General features: G+C 45.9%; 1 protein-coding gene across 1 annotated transcript in view; it reads right to left on the reverse strand.

Annotated features, from left to right (window-relative positions):
- INSR (insulin receptor) overlaps nt 1–16,473 on the reverse strand; it is a 125,701-nt gene that overhangs the window by 47,651 nt on the left and 61,577 nt on the right. Inside the window, exon 3 of the mRNA XM_081076009.1 lies at nt 3,992–4,313. Coding sequence (XP_080932135.1) covers nt 3,992–4,313 — 322 coding nt within the window. The remainder of the gene's footprint in view (nt 1–3,991; nt 4,314–16,473) is intronic.

The raw sequence follows: 16,473 nt of genomic DNA on the forward strand, positions 1-16,473 counted from the left end.
TGGGAGGGTGATGTCCTTGCTGCCCAGAAGGCAGTGGAGCTCGGTGCCCGGGGCTGTCCCAGACCTCACCCTCCATGCATCCTTAATAGTAAAGCTGTGACTGTAGGTATACGTAGTGTACACGCCTGCATTGAGTTGTTCTGATCCCCAGGCATCCATTTCGAAAGACATCCGTCTTGAACAAACACAACGCCAGCCTTAGGACTCAGCTACTAGCAAAACCACCAGGTAAGAATCAGGCTGCTCCCACCCCTGAAGTTCCCTCTTGCAGAAAGCCCTGGGTGACCTAGGTAACTGACCACTCGGGCGATCCCGCTTCTCCCTTCCTGCACCGTAATTCCCGCTCTCATGCTTTAAATTAGCCAATAAAAAACCCAGGAAACCCTACATGCCCCACCCTCAGATCCTAACACAGGCAGAGCCTGAGGCTCGTTCCACTTCTCCCTACCCCTCTCTCTCCCTCTCTCTCTCCCTCACCTTCTCCCTCTCCCTCTTTCTCTCCTCCACCCTATGACCTCACTGTGTGGCCCTCAGGCGGACTATGTACCCTCCAAGACCTGTGGGTAATAAATCTTTTTCCTCAAAGTTCCCTAATGGTTTCTTGCTGAAGTGCATCCTGGAATCATAATAAGAACCATGAGAACCGGCCCAGCCACAAACAGGAGCCCCAGTGTGGGGTATGTCTGTGGAGCTCACTGGGCGTGATGTGTGCCAGGGCAAGCGAAATGGCACTCCTAACTGACGGCGCTGCCATCAGTAGGCTTGGGACTGACAGGACATGACAGCTTTATTTTAGTTCTGAGCTGTGAGTTCAAGCAAATCATTGAACCCAAAAGGTTTGTGGGAATCCCCAAATTTATAAGCAGGCGACCAGAGGTGTGGGTGGCCTAGGCACCCCCAAAACATGGCTGGCATCTGAAGCAAGGGCCGTCTTACGGAGGACCAAGCCTTTAGCCTGTGCTTTGACAGACTCCAGGTGGTCGGTGTCAAATTGGAATGCAGTACACCCAGTTGGTGTCAGAACAGCTGGGGAGGAAGCAGAATTGGGACCAAATGTTTGGGTCCCTTTGTTGGTTATACAAATATTCACTGAGCATTTATTATGTGACAGGTGACACTCTAAGCTAGGGGTCCACAAAGTACAGTCCGCATGCCAAATCCAGTTGGCCACCTGCTTTTGTAAATAACGTTATATACGGCCACACCCACTGGTTTATGGATCACCCCTAGCTGTTCTCACGCTATGAGGGCAGAATAGAGTCGCTGCAACAGAGACCATATGGCCTATAGAGCTGAAAATTTTTACTAGCTGGCCCTTTGCCAATGCCTGCTCTAATCTGCAGGCACACATGAGTGAAAAAAACAATTGACTTTCCCTGTGGGAGATTATAAATGGCCAGGAGTCCTTTTCAGCTGTCACACAGAAAGTAGGGTCTGTTTTCTCATCCAGTGAACCTTTGGCCAATGGGATATTAGCAAATGTGATGTAAGCAGAGGCTTGAAAAGTACTTGGACATTGGAGCATGTCCTTCCTGGCTACTGAGATGAGACAACACGTGGAGAGAACCCCCAGCTGCCCATTTAAGATATGAGAGGCTATCCTATACCATCTGGTCAGGACTGACCCAGCCCACACCAGACAAACCACCAGTCAACACACAAAATCATTAGAAACCATAGATGAGTGTTAAGTCACTAAGTGCTGGGCTGGTTTGTTACGCAGCCTGAGCTAACTGATGCACTCGTGAAGTGGTCTAATTGGGGAAAATTAGTAAATTGACAATTGAAATATCAGCTAGCGGAAAATGCCAGGAAAAGAGTTAAAACTGAGTGATGTGCCAAAGAGTAGCTGGATGGCTAATTCAGACAAGGCGGTCATACAGGGAAGGAGTCTTAGAGGAAGTGATTTGTAAGCTGACCTGGATAACAAACAAGAAGCTGGCCATGAAAATATCAAGGGGCAGAGCATTCTAGGGGGAAGGAACAGGGATGCCCTGCACCCATAACACACTTCCCATCCACCCTAAATATAGAGTTAAGGAGTACCTGCTGCTCCCGCCAGGTATCCCAAAGTGACTGACCATAGATGGGGAAACCTTTTAACAAATCCATGCGCATTCCCAGACCTCTGTTCTGAACTATTTCTCAGGACCAGCCCCGGTGGCTCAGGCGGTTGGAAGTCCGTGCTCCTAATGCCGAAGGTTGCCAGTTCGATTCCCACATGGGCCAGTGAACTCTCAACCACAAGGTTGCTGGTTCCTTGCCTCCCGCAAGGGATGGTGGGCTACACCTCCTGCAACTAACATAGGTAACTGGACCCGGAGCTGAACTGCGCCCTCCACAACTACGATTGAAAGGACAATAACTTGACTTGGAAAAAATCCTGGAAGTACACACTGTTCCCCAATAAAGTCCTGTTCCCCTTCTCCAATAAAAGCTAAAAAAAAAAAAAAAAAAAAAAAAAAAAAACCTATTTCCCAGATAAGCCGCAAGAACGGAAGAAAGCATTTATCTGGTCCTATTTGATATCAAACCACATTAGAAAATGCAGCGGCACTAATGTCTCTCATAAAATCAAACTAAAGCTTCGAAGGAAAAATATTAATTTTTTAAAAACCTGCAAAGTATAATAGTGCCATAATGAGTCGTAATTAGCATCTCTCCCTTTGCCCTCTTTCACTCAGTAAAGGTTGAGAGCATCCAGGAATGCTATCAATTTCCTGGGGCCACCAAACCCTCAGGAGAACATCAAAGGACATGGCTGTACTTATAGAGTCTTAGTTATGGTGAAGGCAAAATACCTTTCATTTAAAGGCAATATCTTTTAAACAAACATCTTACCAAAAGATGTTAATATCCACACTTCATTTTAAACATGAAAAAAAAAAAGTCAGAAATGAATCAAAAGGAATATGGTCATTTTCCCAAACTTACTGATAAACTGGGCCCTGAAAAAGAAAAAATAGCTCTGTCTGGCATGCAAACGTGATTTATAGTCACCTATTTTTGGTCAACAAAGCCACATGACAGTTTTTATCAAAAACGAATAAAACAAAACATATTGTACTTGCAGGTTTCACAAACACTCAACGAGAGGCTCATAAGAACTGAAATAAAGATTGTTTTCCTTCCTACCCTACCCTCCCGGGGTAATAAAATTTCCCACCAGAACACTCTCGCTTGGCTAATTCTCAAGTCTGAAGAGGAAGATTTTTTACGTAAGCAGGTCAGCTGGAGGCCCCTCGGCGTGCGTCTGTTTCTGATTTGTTTTTGTGTTGCTTTGTGGAGGTTTTTTTTCAAACACAAAAACCAGGAAACAGATTTTTTAAACTTGGTTACGGCCCTGAAACACCAAAATAGCTCATCTAAGAAGCTAAAAACATGAACAAAAAGTCTGCGATGTGCATAGGATCTGACTCACGCCAAAGACAGAAAACCCTATTTCTCACCCAAATAGTGGGAAATGGTTTCACGGCACTGTGCTTCACAATACAACAAAACCCTCAGAATAATCGAGAATCGAGTCTTCCTCCTTGAGCTCTGGGCTGATGTCAGCACACTGTCCAGCTCCAGGTCAGAGAAAACATTTTAAAAATCCTGAGCTCCATCTTGATGGTAATAGCCAGGCAGCCCCGTCAGTGGGGACAGTCCATAAACGTGAAGCCAAGGACTTCTGCCTGTGTATCTTCTATTCCCAAGGCTAAGCACAGAAAGCTTTAAAAATCATGTACAAGATGCCAAAAATATGTCCTCTCTAGCCCTTTACTGAGAACGTCTCCTGCTCCAAAGGCCAGGACCAAAACAGGAGGCAGAAATGGCATCCAAGAGACCCAAACATATCACTGGTCATCACAGCTCCCTCACTCACAGCCACTGAACTCTGGTTTGTCACACAGTTTTAACAGACAGCAGGCACCTCCATTACTAACCCCAAAATCATCCTCCTCTTTGCAGCGCCCCCCCATCCCCGAAACCCACACCCAGGACTCACTTGCTAGAATTCATCGTGTATCCAGAGGGACACTCAGGGATGCACTTGTTGTTATGAATGACATACTGGTGGCAGCCCTGTCTCCGAGAGTTCTTGCACTTGTTGTGCAGGTCCTGGCAGAAGCTGAAGTTCACGCAGCGCCAGTCTTGGAAGTGATAGTACGGAGGTGGGCAGGTGTCCACACACCTGCCGTCCAGATAGAAGTTGCGGCAGGCCACGCACTTGGTGGGGTCGTCGGGCTCGGAGCAGTTGCCCAGGCACTCACTGTGGCAGCAGAGGCCCTCGGCGGTACAGCCGTGAGACTTACAGATGGTGGGGCAGACTGGAGAGAAAGAAAACAGCTGGTCAACGGCTTTGCCCAATTCCTGTCTGCACAGACAGCAGTGCTGGATTAGGGAGTGCAAGCCAAACAAAATAATAACAATAACAGCTCACTTCTGCAGCACGTGCTGCACACCAGGCACAAAACCATTAACAAAAGCATTAACTTATTTACGCCCCCAAACCAGTGGTGTGCTCGTGAATGTTTAACAACCACTTCAAAGAGGGGAACAGAGAGGCTCTGACTTGTAGCATCTGCCAATTTCCACGGTGTAAATGCCCCCAACCTAGTCACTGAACATGGAGCTGGCAAGAGACACATGGTTGCACAGCATCAGATAGTATTTCCACCATACAGATACAATAGTAGCAAATAACCTCAAAAGCATAAACACAGTGGTCCCTCTCTACCCATAGGGGACATGTTCCAAGATCCCCAGTAGACGCCTGAAACTGCAAACAGTACCAAACCTTATATATGCTATGTTTTTTCCTATACATATGTACTTAGAATAAAGTTTAATTTATAAATGAGGCACAGTTAGAGATTAACAACAATAACCAATAATAAAATAGAGCAATTATAACATAATTGCAACATACTGCAATAAAGGCGATGTGACTCTGGTCTCTCTCTTGCTCTCAAAATATCTTATTGTACCGAACTCACCTTTTCACTTAAAGGAAGCATTTTCCGGCTTCTCTTGGGCATATCCGAGTTGCCAGCATCACTGTGCTTGTGCTTTGGGACCATTTTTAAGTAAAATAAGGGTGACTTGAACACAAGCACTGCGATACCCCAATAGTCGATCGGATAACCGAGACGGCTCCTGAGTGACTAACAGGCAGGGAGTGTGTACGCATGGAGACGCTGGACGGAGGGGTGATTCCTGTCCCAGGCGGGGTAGAGGAGCGGAATGGCACAAGATGTCCTTCTGCTACCCAGAATGGTACACAATGTAAAACTTATGAATTGTTTAATTCTGGGATTTTCCATCAAGTATGTTTTGGACCACGAGTAACTAAAACCTCAGAGCAAAACCATGAATAAGGGGGGACTAACAGAAAAATGGAGTGAGATCATTAGGAGACGGCGAGTTTTGAGTATTTAACACCTTTGTTTTTAACATAATTTAATTGTAAGTTTATATCATTTAAATTTTAGTAACAGCTTGTTTAACAACCAATTCACAAATTTCCTGAAAATTAAACAACCGGCCCTAGCAAGCCAGTTCCAGGACGCAGCTGCAGTACTGGTATAAACAGGCATATTAGTGTCTCCATTTTCTGCATTTTACAAATGGGGAAGCCAAGGCACAAGAAGGTTAAACAAATTGCCCGAAGGTCATTTATTGTGTCAACAGACCTTTGCTTGCGCTGATCTAGATATTGCAGCCTCTGTGGGGGCGAGGTGGCCGTAGATGTGGCCTTTGGGAGCGCGCTCTAATGGAGAAGGTGTATTAGTTATTTAGACACACAACGTGTAATTCAATATGCACCAAGCGCTGTGCTAGAGGGAAGGGGGAGGTGACATTCCTGCTAGAACCTGGAGGAAATAATGAACGGGAAGAAGGGAGGAAATTCCGGCGGGGGGTCAGATACTGCACATAGATTTAGTGGCTACGGGGAGCTTTCTTGTTCGATGCAGCTGAGCTTATCCACTAAAGCCTGGGCCCTGCCCTGGCCTCTCTAGCAGCTCGTCAACATCCCCTGTCTCCCAATGTCTGGCTACTCGTGGCTTCTTAATTGCCCCTTGATTGTGGTCCCTCAGCATCTAGCCTGGGCCTCCCTTCCCAGACTGTCGTGGACAGATAGCTTCCCGGGGGCTGGACAGACCACGGCCACAGCAGAGGCTGTCCTTGGAGGGCTTTTTTCGCTCACTCCCTGCAAGGCTTGAAACACGATTTGGAAACTGGAGAGTATTACTCCAAATCCTCAGGGTTTTTGATGACTATAGCGAATGTCACGGCCTGAGTGGACCCCACTGACCAGACCCAGGGAACCGAAGTGTCCCCTGAAGCCACATTCACATATGAGCAGCACTGTCTCATGGAACGTTCTGAGATGACAGAAATGTTCTCAATCCGCACACTGTCCAATACCGTCACCACTTCTCCCCTGTGGCTGGTGACTGTGGTTGGTGTGATGAGTAACCGCGGTTTTTTTTTTTAATTGTGGCAAAATACACAGAGCATAAAATTTGCCATCTTCTAAGTGCACAGCTCAGTGGCATTAAGCACATTCACATTGTTGTGCAACCATCCCCACCATCCATCTTCTGAACTTCATCTCCCCAAACTGACACTCTGTCCCCATTAAACACTCACTCTCCTCTCCTCCCCTCCCCCAGCCCCTGGCCCCACCATCTACTTCCTGTCTCTATGAATCTGACTCCTCTAGGGATCTCATGTGAATGGAATCATATAGTATCTGTCTTTTTGTGTCTGGCTTTTTTCACTGAGCATCATGTCCTCCAGGTCCATCCACATTGTAGCAGGTGTCAGAATGTCCTTCCTTTTTAAGGCTGAATGATCTTCCACTATACGGATGGACCACATTTTGTTAATCCATTCATCTGCCCATAGAACTTGGGTTGCTCCCACCTTCTAGCTGTTGTGAACAATTCTGTTATGATCAAGGGTCTCTTTGAGACTCTGCTATCAGTTCTTTTATGTATATACCCAGAAGCAGAACTGCTGACTCACAGGGTAATTCAATTTTTCATTTTTTAAGGAATCACCATATTGCTTTCCACAGTGGCTGTACCATTTCACATTCTGGCCAGGAGTACACAAGGATTCCAATTTCTACTGAGGAGCAAAACTTCTAACTGTATTTCAGTTAGAGCCACAGGTGGCTACTGGCGCTTGTATTGGACAGCAGAGGCTTAGAGAATAAAAAATAAACTCCTTGCCGAGGCCAGCAGATCTATGTGGACTAGCCCCTATCAGCCTCTCCGAGTCCTCTCAGCCCCATGCGGCAGCCACGGCTCACATACCCAGGCTCAGTCCTACCTCAGGACCTTTGCACGTGCTGGCAGGAACACCCTATCCCTTATCCTCTCATGACTAACTCCTTCTCGTCCTTCAGGTCTCAATAGCTTAGAAAGACTTTCCCTGACCTCCCTATTGCAAGTCACTCCTTCCTTCTCAAGACATGTTCCAGCACGTTATCTTGTTACGTTTTCCTCATAGCACTTGTCACTCCTGAAAATAATCTTGGATGCTTGTTGATTGTCTGTCTAGCGGGGAGCTTACGGGGCAGGGGAGTGTCTGTACCATTCACTACACTGACCCCTACGACAGTCACTCCTTGCACCCAACAGGAGCTCAGGAGACACATGTCCAATTAGACAGAGAGGAAGCAAAAGGAGGGGCTGTGGAGCAGTCCGAAGTCCCTGATTTTTAGCCAATGACTCAAGAATTCCTGCAAGTACTCCCAGTTGTAGGAGCTCCACAAACACCCTGAAAACCACATGCAAAATTTGGAGCATCTACGCATTGGTGCATATGCTGATATTTCTCCATGGATCCACAAAGAATTAAGAAGCTGTAACAGGCGCAGGATGGAGGTTAACCAACCAACGTCTGTGTAGATTTTTAGGGTTCACATACCACCCATTAGCTCCTTAATTCTAACAAAGATCCTGGCAGGGAGAGGGATGAGTAATATTATGTCCACTTCACAGAGGCAAGAAGACTGGCTCAGTTGAGACACAGCAGGGTCCAAACTGAAACCCCTGACCTTTTGGCTCTGAATCTGATATTACTGGGTCTTTAGAATGGCGCGGCCATCCCCAGGGTGCCCTCAGTCCAGAGAGAGGTGTGATGCGCATTCAGCTTTAGTGACATAACACCTGCTGCCCCACAGAAACACCATAAAGGCTTCTTTGAAGAACCACTCACAGTATCAGTTTTCTTGTCTGTAAAATGGGGGTGATAACAATAGTCCCTTCACTCCTTCTCATAACTAAAGGAGATGATGTGGGTAAAGCACTAGATTCTTCGATAGAGACATCGTAGGTGTGTTATCAGTTACCTACTGTGGGTATTATTTCTGTCGTCATCATTCTTAATGATCTTCCTACAGAGACACAAGGGCTCAAAGTCGATGGCAGGAAGCAATATATATATATATATATATATATATATATATATATATATATATATATATATATATATATATTAGGTAGACAACAGTGATCTAGGACCCACATAGATCCACCCTCTGGGAGACCCAGCGTGAGAGCAGGAAGCGGCCTATTTCCTGGGCTATGTCTGCATCTGAGGGTCAGTTCTTAAGTTCAGAAGAGGCATCAGCAAAGACTTAACAAAAACTTCCCAAACACATAAGCCTTCCGGTCTGGACAATGCTAAGAAAAATTGAGGCAACACCAGCAAACAGGCAAGAGGCTGACCACAAGGCTTTTATATCTCATGCGGGAGCCCCCTCTAAAAGGCCCACCTGAGAATTATTTTATTCTACAGCACAGGAGCTGGCAAACTTTTTCTGCAGAGAGTCACAAAGCAAATATTGGGGCCACAGGTCTCTGTCGCAATTAGTCCAATCTGCAACTGTAGTGCAAATGCAGCCCCAGGACCACTCCGTCCAATAAAACTTTATTTACAAAAGCAGTTGCCAACCCCTTACCCAGTGAGATGCTACCTATGGTTGATTTACTGTTTCTATTAGGGCCTAGACTCCAGGAAGCCAGATGTCAACTTACAGATGGGTATGCTGTAAATCATTTTTATCCAATTGAAGAGATAACCTCCCCCAAATGTCAGTTTTATTGCCCCATAGGACATTAAGCAGCCCCATATCTAACTTTGCGATCCTATTTCAGTAATTATAAATGCTTTGGCTTTACCATCTCGCTGGCCACTTGCTAAAGGTTAAAAAAAAAAAAATGTGTTGGCAGGTGTTCTTTCGCGCTTTTTTTTTTTTTTCGGCCTAAGAGTTCTGTTTTTAACTTTTGAAGAAAGTTAAACTTTGATAACGATAAACTAACTCTGGGTGTCTCCCCCACTTTGTTTCCAAGTACTTTATCTTATTTAATAGAAATGCTACTCGCTCGATGTGGCCTCCTCTCGCCTGCACCCTCACGCTGAATTATGAAAACCAAGCATTGTGCAAGGTGAAAAAGCCGCCAGGATGGAGGATGGGGCTGCCTTTCCTCTCCCTGTGCCTGCAGCCCTGCATCCTGTCCCAGCAGCCCAGTCCCAGGGGGCCGCCATCCCCACACTGTTTCTGCCAGAGAGGATGGCAGCCTTTTCAAGAAAATGCCAAGCAATCGGGGAGCTGTCAAGCTTCCAAGGACAGGCGCACGCTGTATTGGGGGAAGATGTACCTGGACTTCTCCAGGGAGGGCAAGCAGCAGTCTTTCCCCCCAAATCCACAGGTTTCTTGTCCGTGCAGCCATCCTGCCACTCCCAAGCTGCCTTGGGCTGCTGGCCCCAATTCCTTCCCAATTTTCCTTAACATCTCCAAAAGCCCCTAGCCTCCGCTTCCACCAGCAGAAGCAGCCACTGCCTTCCTGACCCTTTCACCTCAAGTGGCTTTTTCACTACACTTTGCTGAGAAGATTGAAAACTGAATTCTAAAAAACTGGTGGAAGGGGAAAGGGGTCAGAATCCTCTGGTGACCCTCTAAACTAAGTCCTTCCCACCCTACAACGCTGACCCTCAAGAGAGATTTACAGAAATGCCAACTCATTTAAGAGAGGGGCTTCAAAGCAAAGGAAGCAAGTGCAATTTGACCCAATATTTCTACTTCTAGGAATTAACCCAATGCCCATAGCCACCTGGACGGGGATATTCTTCACCCTACAGGACATTAGACAATTGCGTTTATAACAGCAAATGACTAGAAACAATCTAAAGGGCCGTAGCAGGGAATGTGTAGATAAATTACTGTGGATCAAGGAGGTAGAACAGCACGCAGCTGCGAAAAAGGAGGTGGCTCTGCATCCAACGCAGCATGAAGTGAAAAAAGCAAGCGCAGAGGAGTATCGAAAGCACTCATTTGTGGAAAAAGGAAAGACACACACATTGGGACCGAAACATGGAACAGCTAATTTGAGAAATAGTTTGGTAGTTTCTTGTAACATTAAGCATAGACTTCCTATCCTGACCACACAACCTAGGGGTTTACCCAGGTGAAATGAAAAAATATATGTTCACACAAAGACCTAGATGAGAAGGTTTACAGGGGCTACATGCATAATCACCCCGAACCCGAAACAACCTAAGTGTCACTGTGTCTCCATATCATGAGCACCATTGAGCAATCAAAAAAGAACAAAGTGCTGATACCCACACAACAACATGGATGAATTTCAAATGCGTTATACTGAGTGTAAGAAGACGGTCTCAAAAGCTACACGCTGTACGGTTCCATTTATATGAAATCCTGGAAAAGGCAGAACTAAAGGGCCAGTGGGCACATCAACGTCACGAGGGGCTGGACTGGGTAGGCGCTGACTGCAAGGGGGCACTGGGAGATTTGGGGGGATGACAGAACCACCACATCTTGACTATGGTGGTAGATGCATGACTGTATACATGTGTCAAAACTCACAGAACTTGACACCAAAATGGGAGATATCTGCTGTATGTAAATTGTATCTCAAAATGGAGGGAAAAGAAGACAAACGGGATATATGACCCTCTGTAAGGACCACAAGGAACGTGCCTGTGGGGAGCACAATTTGATTTTTATTTTTTATGATGTACCTGTACTACCCTTTTAACACTGACATATATTTGAAAGTACATTTTCTAAGAGACTCTGCTAGACAATAAATGTTATCGGTCAAGTATATGATTCTCACCTCGAATGTTCCAGTAGTTACTGTATAAGAATAGTTGACAGGCACCAATGAGTTTTTACACAGGTTCTCTTAAGATTTTTGCCTTATTACAAAATCAACAGTCAAGTCAACCACATACCAAGTGTGATCCCAGATTGGAACCTGGACCAGGAAAACATATTATTGATGATGGACAACAATGGCACAATGGATGAGATTTATAGGCGAGACTGTGGATTAAAATATTGTGTCAGTGTTAATTTCCTGATTTTGGCCATTATACCATAGCTGTACAGGAGAATTTTCCTGTTCTCTAGAAAATACCCACCTGAAGAATCAAGGGCTAAGAGGCACTGACTTGCAACTCTCAAACGGTTCAGAAAAAAAACGTATGTATATAAGGCGTGGGCACAAATACACCAGACAATAAAACAAATAGGGTAATATGTAACCAACTGATGAATCTAGGTACAACTCTTAAAATTTTCCTGTAAACTTGAAAACCACATCAAAATTAAATGTTACCAATTTATCCAAAGCAAGGTTAAAGGCCGGGAACAGCGGGAGCGACCAACTCAGCACCACGTTGTAAATGACACACCTACAATCCTACGGCGCCTTTTGTTTCTTTGCCTTTTTAAAGTTCCAATCAGTTTGGTTTTTCCTAAGCTATGCAGTTGAAACAAAACAAAACACTATTAAATGTTCCCATAGCACGACATATGTTAACAACATTGTGTTACATTCTTTTCCAAAGTCTGTAGTTAAAAAAAAAAAAAAAACACTCAAGATTTATTATTCCAAAAATTACTGCTTTCCAGAAATTTCCAAACGGAACCCTTGCGTCATGGGCCTGCAGACACATTCACCACAGTGCCCCAGGGCTTACCCTGAACGTGTGAATTTTATAAACTCCTCAAAGTCATTTACTTTGTTTCCATTCAAAGATTTTTCTCGCTCACGCCAGCCCCGGACCCTGACAGCTAAGGATCGAGTCCCCGGAGCCCCGGGAAGCTCGCAGCAAGCGGCTGAGAAATTCCTCCACTGGAACCTAGTAAATGATTTCAAGGGGTGGGGGGCGGCGGGGTGAACTTTTGACAGCTGGGTGGTCAACTGACGCTCTTTTCAGTCTGCGATCCCCGAGAGGCAGCGACCGCAGAGGCGCGTGTCCTTGAAGCCCGGATGCTCCCCCTTTGCTTCCCTAACAAAGACTCCTCCACGCGCGAATGGAATCGCTTTCCAGATGCATTTGGAATTGAGTTGCAGAGCTCTCTAAAGAAATACGGGCGCGCAAGCCAGGAAGGGGGCGGAGTCCCGGGGGAGGGCGGGAGGGGCCTTCCCACTAAGACAGCCTCGGGATTGGTCAATTCTAGGCAACTGTGTGTGCATTCACGGGGGGGGGGGGGGGGGCCGGTCAGGCGAGGACCCGCCCCCTCAAGCCAGCCGTGTGGCCGCAACACAAAGCCGACGGAACACTCCGCTCCATAATCCAGGCCGGGTGATAGCGGCGGCCGCAGCGCCGCCCTCGCGCTCAGCCAATGGGCGGGCGTTCTGCCGGGGAGTTGGCCCCGCCCCGGGCGCGCGGGCCTCTCTTAGTCCAACTGGCGCTGGGCTGTGACCGCCCGTGGGCAGTCAGCGCCGGGCACCGGGAGGGCTTCTGGAGGGTGCAGACCCTGCGGGGCGGGCCCACAAAGGATGGACTTTTGGAAAAAGTTAAATAAAAGGAAAAACCCAGTGTGCGAGCCGCCCTGTGCTGCCATCGGGCGTCTTGGGCCACGCACGCGGAGCTGGGCGTGTGCCCAGGAGGAGATTGGGTCACCGCCTGGCAGCGCCCAAGACGGCCGAGGGGTGCCCTGGCCCGAGGCCTCACTTGGGAGGGACCCATAGAGAGGCAGCGGCTCGCCAGGGTCACAGAGCAAGATCACCCAAATTAGGGGGGTGCCTCACTCCGCGGGCAGTGCACCCTTCCCCCAATGTTTCCACCCGCCACTCGCCCAAAACACCAAGGGCAATACTCACGAATTAATTATATTCTTAAGAAAACTTACAGGCTACTTTTCTGGGGTGCCCTCTGGCCAATGTTCCCGGTGCATTTGAAGACGTCAAACCTGTGTGCTGCATGTGTATTTGCAATTCCAGTAAACCAAGGCCGGGAACGGGCATTATCTTTAACCCCCACCCTCACCCCCCATGAATCCACTTTAAAATATGGATTCCATTTGCAGAATACAACAGTCAACCCATATCGATTAATAAACTCTTATTAATTCTATTATTCAAACAACCATCTTCATTACATGGGGAAACTGAGGCACAGGAGGGCTGTTTTGCTAATCCCAGCTCAGCTCGCAAGCATCAAGGCCAAAATTCCAACGTAGATCTCCCTGGAGACGGGCTGGGTATGGCATCATGGACTTAAGACCGAGTTTAATTCACCTGTTCTCCATCCCAGCCCACCTAGATCTGGCCCTTTCTAGGCATTGGGATGCAGAAGTAGGTGCACTGCTCTGTTTTCCCAGAGGCACAAAAGAGACAGGTAAGCCCCATGAAGGGGAGAGCTTGTCTGTCTTATTACTGCATCCCAAAGCCAGGCACACAACAGGTGCACAATGAAGTTCATAGAAAAAAAATAATAAAGGAGGGGGGGAGACTACAGGTGACTGGCTTTATCCCAGCAAGAGAGGGACAGTGCATGCAAATGCATGAATCACCAGGGCTGCCTTCAGGGGACTCTAAACCATTCAAAGTTGATGAAGAGCAAAGTACAGGGGAAAAGGTGTGTGAGACTAGGCCAGAAAGGAAGGTTAGGGAGCAGAGGGCACTGTCGGAGGAGCCAACCCGAAAAGACACCACCAGATCCACACTTGGGGTCAATTTTCTGGCTCTCTGGTGGAAGGCTGAGGAAGGCAAGGGCACAAAGAACAAGGGGGAAGAGGTGCGCTTCTGAAACCATCAGGAAGGTAGAGTCATCAGGACTTATCGTCTGGACAACTCACAAGTGTCCACCTTGGACAGGTAGAACCACAGACAGGGAAGCTAAGAGCTCAGACTTGGAGGAGCTGGGTATGAGCTGTGGAATCCAAGGCATCAGGGCTTCTTCTGAACACAATTGGCAGTTGGTGGCTCCTACTCCTGCAAACAACTCCTGCTAAGGCACATGGGTCCCTATTTGTTGGTTGTGGACATTTTTAAAGTCTTCCCTCATTTGTATACATAATACATACACATTTTAGGCAATTAACTATAGCAATAACTTTTTTTAAAGTTGTTGAGTTAGCCTACTAAGTTTTTCTGCTGGAGCCAATTTAAATTTTACAGCCTATTTAGAAATCAATGGCATGAGAGCACAACTTATGAGATGAGGGCATAGCTGTTCTCAGAGGCAAATTCAGAGCCTTAATTTCTTGCAAAAGTAAACAATTAATCTAAATAACACAAGCACTTAAGCCAGTAAAAATGAAGTTAGTTTGATACTGTTTTCAAATGATTTATTACCAGAGCTGTCTTTATCATTTTTTAAATGGATTTTAAGTTACATCTCCATTTTCATTCTTAATTTTATATACAATATTTGCTCTCCCCCTCCCTTTTTCTTAGTTATACTATATAGACTCTTCCTGTTAACATAGCACTTCAAATAAATTTTCTGCATTGACAGAAAAGTTCTTTATCTGTGCTGTCCAATTCAGTAATCACTTAGCCACATGTAGCTGCCGCGGGCTGGAAATATAGGTAACGTGACTAAGAAACTGAATTAATTTTCCCATGGCTAGTGCCTACCTTCTTGGGCATTGTATCTGGAAAAGATCCAGATCTTGAATTTGTCAGTTCTGTTTGTTTTCTAGTCAGTGAGTCCCTGCTAAATTGTTATTTCCTTCTTCCTGTGTAGATTTGTTTCATTATTTATTGTCTCATTTTTGTGATTTTTCTATATAATCGTTTAAGGTTCTGTGTTTGTCCGGAATCCACATCTCTACTGTCTTCTAAAGAGTCTACACTTGAATTTTTGAGATCCTCCTTGACCAAAGTTAAGAGTTAAGTTTCATTTTTAATTATCATATGGTAGGAGTTTGTCTTGCATGCTTGTTTGGTTAAGGTTTTAAAAAATAATTTCCAGTTACGTTTACTGGCAGCCACAATGTCTGCTTTTTGAACTGTACTACATTGGGTGTTTTGTTTTGTTTGGTTTTTGGGGGGCTGGGGAGGGTTAACAGATGATTAGTTTTTCTAAATATTCCAAGAGCACTTTAAAATGTGTATTGTTTTCAGAGTACAAAGTTCCATCCATATCTGTTACCACGATCTTATTAACCATGTTATTCAAACTCCTTGTTGCCTAATTGAGGTTTATCTACCTGATCAAAGCTGTGTTTGAGTCTCTCCCCGCTCCCCCAGGTTTCTCAATTCCCCTTGTCTTTCCAATAATTTGCTCTCTAAAGTTTGGTTCAGTGCTAGTTGACCACCATTAAAGATTGTCCCTTCACAGAAGGCAAAATCATTTTCTCCTTATTTGCATATTTTTCTCTGTTCATGTTTACCCACAGGTTTAAGTTTTCTGTGTCATTTTTGGAATTAGATATAACCATTTCCTAGTGATGGTGGTGGGGAGAGGGAGGAAAGGAAGGAAAGAGAGAAGAGAGAAAGAAGGGGGAGGGAGGGAGGAAGGGAGAAAAAGAGGGGAGACAGAGGAGAGAGAGGGAGATCCAGTGGGAGAGAGGGGGAGAGAGGGGGAGAGAGAGAGAGAGAGAGAGAGAATCACAGCCTCCATGGGAACAGGGAAGTAGGAGTAGGGAATATCAGAAATCTGTTGCTGTGTAAGGTCTGAATTGCAAGGAGGGTTTCCCTGGGGACAATCTCAACTATAAAAAAAGGTCCACCTATATGACCGATGGCTTTTCAACAGCAAGTACATAGTGGTCTTGAATGTGTAAGCGTTTCCCAGGAACTGCTACACCCACAAGCTAGCCGAGTTGAGGCACATGACGGGGATGGAGAAAGTTCCCTCAACTCCTCAAGAACAAGAGGAAATAGCAGAATGGACCAAATTTCTGCAGGACACCATGAAATAGAATCCCACGTCAGAATGAAAATACACCGATTTCAAATTCCACTGTGACCAAAGGGAAACAACTTTCAGCTCATTTCCTTATCGAGTTGGCTCCAAAAGCCAGTCTGGCTGCTTTATTTTCCATCTAGAAGAGACGAGAAACTCCGTGTGTCATCTGCATGCCAGGAGCCCTGTGGCTATTCTTGGGACACTCCCAGGTGTATACCTCAGACACTATTCCATTAGGAAAAGATGGAGTTCTCTGATTTGAGGGAAACCCCATTTCCCGCCCACGTTTATTTC

This window comes from Rhinolophus hipposideros (genome assembly GCF_964194185.1).
Source record: "Rhinolophus hipposideros genome assembly, chromosome: 16".
NCBI lineage: Eukaryota > Metazoa > Chordata > Mammalia > Chiroptera > Rhinolophidae > Rhinolophus > Rhinolophus hipposideros.